This window comes from Atta colombica, unplaced genomic scaffold (genome assembly GCF_001594045.1).
Source record: "Atta colombica isolate Treedump-2 unplaced genomic scaffold, Acol1.0 scaffold135, whole genome shotgun sequence".
Taxonomy (NCBI): Eukaryota; Metazoa; Arthropoda; class Insecta; order Hymenoptera; family Formicidae; genus Atta; species Atta colombica.
Genome location: NW_017259223.1, coordinates 109,661 through 114,660, shown reverse-complemented (window position 1 = coordinate 114,660; position 5,000 = coordinate 109,661). Strand labels below are relative to the sequence as shown.

The window sequence follows — 5,000 nt, the reverse complement described above, 5'->3', positions numbered from 1 at the left end:
TATATAAATGTGATGATATCTAATCATATCTAGTCTTATATTTGATAACATGGTTTTTTTTATCGATAATCTTATATTCCCAATCGACTCTCAATTTATTACGAAATTTTTATCATGTATATATATATATCGCAACAAGATTCGAAACACATATTAAGCAATTACAAGCTTATTGAAATAATAATAGAGCGTCTCACCGTGCGCAATCTTATATTGCAAGTGTCGTGGACAAAAAATCATGGAAAAATGAACACAGATATTTTTCACGTTGCTCAATTCGCAGATTCGCGCAATTGTTCGTCATCGTCCACGAATGAGAGCGATAACTCGACTGAGCGATAAATATCGCTAGCGATAAATATCGTCGCTCGTGATATAAAAGAATATATTATCAAAACTGTCGCAAAACAGTGGAAATCATCTCTTTCCACCCAATTTCTTTTGCGAGGTTATAGAGACGAGGGGTCTGACGAAATCGACCTTGCGTCGCGTCACAACGGCCTAGTTGTGACAGCTTTTCGCAATGCCGCGTGCCAAAGATAAAGAGATCGCCGATTCGGTGAATTGCATCGCCAAGTGTTTACCTTCGAAACGATGCAAACATTAAAATTATGCACCAGTTAATGCGGCATCGATACCGCGCAACGATATTGTGATTGAAACGTTCCCCATTTTTCATACCGCAAATATGAAAAAATAATTATTTTCTTATTATTTCTCTTTCTTTTTCCCTTTTTTCTAATTATTTCCTTTTCTTTCCAAGCAGACTTTAATAAAAGATCATATAAAATAAATCATATAAACAATCATATAAAATAAAATCTCATTCAAATTTTCCGCTATTTGAGCTCCTATGTATCATGCGCTCCTAATACGTGAACGTAGCTCTTGAAATCCGAATTCGCGACTCATTTCAGTTTGATATGCTTTCCCCGTGAAAGGCGGGAACTTTGAATCGATAATCTCCTCCTAACCTCCTGATGAATCCTATTCCCCTGATAACTTTGACGATTTTTCGAAGGCATCGCGCGACAGCACGTGCTCCAGCTCTCGCCTAACCTCTTGTGCGATTGTTTTGAACAAGAGATGAATTTATCTGAATACAGAGATGACTCTGTATTATATGAAAAATAAAATAATATATAACGTTTAATGTACGTATATTATTACACGAATAAGACATATATATATATTCCAGACAACACAAAGTCCAAAATTGAGACATCTTTTGCAAAAATGTTCTTTAAAACATTTTAAAAATAATTGTCCTTTATCTTTTGTTGTTTATTATTTCACATTTCAAACTTATAATGTTTTATATTATTATGATGTCTCTATTATTCTTACAATCTTAATTTATTATATATTTTTCTTTTTTATTATATATTATTCTAAATCTATTTTTTTTTCAACTTTTAACAATTTGTAGCTTCACGGACTTTAATTATTTCTCGATGAATTTCTGTCGCAATTTTGGTAAAAGATTAGAATGAAAAAATTGTTATCTAAAATTTAAAAAAAACAAAATATCGCAAGAAGAACTGCGTTAAATTGAATGTGCTCTGTAAATCTCTTCACGGATCTGAATTTTCCAGACACACAGAATTAAAAAACCTCGTCTTTAGATATAAGACTGGAGTTGACATTTATAAATATTACTAGTTTAATCTTGACATTTTTTAATTTAAAATTTATTTTTTTATGTTTAACGTTTAATCTTTATATTTTCTGACCTAACATTTATTTTTTTAATATTTTAGCACTTTAAGATATAAATCTGCAGCGATTTTTTCAAAATATTTCTCGTTGTTTTCAGTGTACATATCTCTTGAAAAGATGAAGAGTCTCTCGATCCTGAAGATACTTGTCCGTGCGATTGAAGTTTGAAAAAAATCGCATTCATCCACTAATTTGGTGTGCAATCACGAAGTTTACTTTCCATTCTCGAATGAGGGCCGGGTTCTTCGAGGGTCGCGAGGATGGGAGCGAGCGAGCGGGCAGACGTCGCGGCGTTATCGCGCGGCGTGGATCTATCTATATGTTTCACCGTGATACGTATAAAATGTCACCGTGAGCGAGATTTTTGGCTCTTTGTTGAATGTACATCGCCGCGACGTCTGCCCGCTCGCTCCCATCCTACTGTCGATGATGGATCGACGACGCCGACGGATCTACGTCATGACGATTGTTCTGTGCTGCTGCATCTCGTTGGCGAATCCGACGTTCGTCAAGCCCGATGACAATCCCGACATCGAACTCACGACGGTGAGTGATTCTTCGTGGCTCTCTTTATAATACGATTGTGACATAATGCGCTTCGTTGTAACAACAGATTGTATCTTGAATGTCATGTTAAATTAGTTTGCGTAATTACCTACTCTTTTCATCGTAGTGTTTATCTTGGCATTTAGATGCATTCTTGGAGAAAAGAAAGTAAGATATGAATGGTAAATGATGTTTGAGAAGAGTACACAATCAAAGGAGAGAACAGGGGTATCTTGAAACAAGATGAAAATTATAAAAGTCCTCTACTATTTTGCAATTTTCGCAATAGTTAACAAGATATTAATTACTAAAAATCGCTGAATATTGGTTTTCAATCATTTTTTATTCAAATACTATCAACTTTACAGAAAAATTGTAAGAAACAAAAATTGTTTATTTTCTTCTCATAATGTTCTGAGAATTTTTTTAGAATTTTTTCAGAATTTTTTAAATAATATTTAAGTAAAAAATTATTGAAAATCAATCAACAATTTTTAGTAATTAATATCTTGTTAATTATTGCGAAAATTGCAAAATGGTAGAGAATTTTTCGACTTAATTTAGTCCCATCTATCTTCCTGTGAATTATTGCTATAGTCTCGCAGGATACTCTGTACATCTAATAATCGATATCTAATTGATGTATGAAATAAAAACGGACGAACTTTCCATATGCTCCAGCAAATGAATATGTATTCTTTTATTCACAGCCAGAATTAGTGACGAAATACGGATATTTCTTGGAGATTCACAATATCGTTACGAAGGACGGCTATGCTCTTCAACTACATCGAATACCGCGCGGCCAGGATGAGGAGGAAACAAAATTTAGAATAAAAACGCCGATACTCTTGGTGCACGGTCTAGGAGGCAGCTCCGCCGATTGGGTCCTTATGGGTCCTGGAAAGTCTTTAGGTGGATCCTTATTCATATTTATAGTCATGAAAAATATTAACAATATCAGTGCAAAAAGATAATCTCGATATTCGTTTAGATAAGATAATATAATAGAGAATTTTTTTCTAGCGTACATATTAGCCGATGAGGATTACGATGTGTGGCTTGGAAATAATAGGGGCAACATTTATTCGAGAAATCACACCTGGTTGTCGCCGACTGATCGAGATTTCTGGGATTTCAGGTAGCTAAAATGTTACAGAGGATTAATGGCAATTTTGTGACGAATAAGAAAAGAATATTAATTATTATATATAAAATTACATTTAAGACGAATAAGAGAAGAATATTAACACTAAACCTATCATGTCAAATGTCGCCCAAGTAGCATAGCAGCGCTTTATTAAGTTTTTTGGGCGCTGCACGGAGAAAAATAATTTTGCTGTTGTAGCAAACCTATCATTGCTACTGTATATTCATAATGGCAACGAAATTTAATTGATACAATCAGTTTTAGAAATTATTTGTTATTAGAGTAGAAGCTGTTTTGTTGCTAAAATAGAAAAAATTTGCTGTGTATTTGTCTTTAGAACCAAAGTTAATTTGCTGTTAAAATAAAATAATGTGTTCTTAGCAAATTTGTTTACTATTGAAGCAAAATTACTGCTGCTTATTCAAATCCATATTATGACAACAAAAGAAAAGACCCATACAGATCTTATGGAAAAATGTCTCTCGGTTAAATTGGAATTAAAGTATGTTGTTGTCCTCGTCGTCCTGAACAAAAGCCTCAATGGACATGACTCTCTAAATTCAATACTTTTCCGTCCAGAGACATTTAAAGTGAAAATCTATGGTTGTATTATGTTTCTTCATAAATATATGAATATCACTTTTTCTTGTCCTCTCTCTTTATATATATATGTATATATACGTATGTATGCATATTCATATGCGCGCGCGCGCGCGCGTGTGTGTGTGTGTGTGTGTATATATATGTATATATGTACCGAGTGTTATAGAAATAAGTGCAGTCGTAATAGTGTTCAGACAAAAGTTGTAGAGTTTGAAAAAATCTATTTACTGTTTTTATCAGTTTGATCTTAAGTGGCTTCACCGAGATAGTCGATTTTTTTTAATGGAACATCCTATAATACCGTCACTTTCGAATATTATAACACAAAAAATACTCAATAAAAAATAATTTTATTATAATGTTTTAAAAGCTCTCGACAATTCTCGAATAAAAAATAATGTTCCATTAAAAAAAAATCGACGTTGACCTGACCTTAGCGACGCCATCTAAGGTCAAACTGATAAGATCAGTAAATAGATTTTTTCGAGCCCTACAACTTTTGTCGGAATACTTTTACAATTGAACCTTATTCTGCGAAGATAAAAGGGTGATCTATATATACAAGATGTTTGGAAATTAATGATAAGTCTTTCGCACAGGAGCAGAATGGACTAAACTGAAAAGAAAAGTTCTCTATCATTTTCGCAATAATTAACAAGAAATTAATTGTTAAAAATTATCGAAAATTGGTCTTCAATAATTGTTACTCAAATATTATCAATATTACAAAAAAACTGCAAAAGATGAAAATTGTTTATTTTCTTCTCATAGAACTCTACGAATTTTTTCAGAATTTTTTATCAACTTTTTAACTATATTTTCTCATTTTTACCAAAGTGAAAAAATACGGTATTAAAAAATTCTGAAAAAATTTTTAGAATTCTATGAGAAGAAAATAAACAATTCTTTTCTCTATTTTTCTGTAAAGTTTTTCTGTAAAGTTGATAGTATTTGAGTAAAAAATTATTGAATATCAATTTTT

At 32.4% G+C, this 5,000-nt stretch overlaps 1 protein-coding gene across 1 annotated transcript in view; it reads left to right on the top strand.

The window, feature by feature from the left end:
• The first annotated feature begins 2,083 nt into the window (after window positions 1-2,083).
• Window positions 2,084-5,000, top strand: part of LOC108684473 (lipase 3-like) — a 5,829-nt gene continuing 2,912 nt past the window's right edge. Inside the window, exons 1-3 of the mRNA XM_018188799.1 lie at window positions 2,084-2,265; window positions 2,976-3,180; window positions 3,292-3,406. Of these exons, the coding sequence (XP_018044288.1) occupies window positions 2,146-2,265; window positions 2,976-3,180; window positions 3,292-3,406 (440 nt within the window). The 5' untranslated portion in view covers window positions 2,084-2,145. The remainder of the gene's footprint in view (window positions 2,266-2,975; window positions 3,181-3,291; window positions 3,407-5,000) is intronic.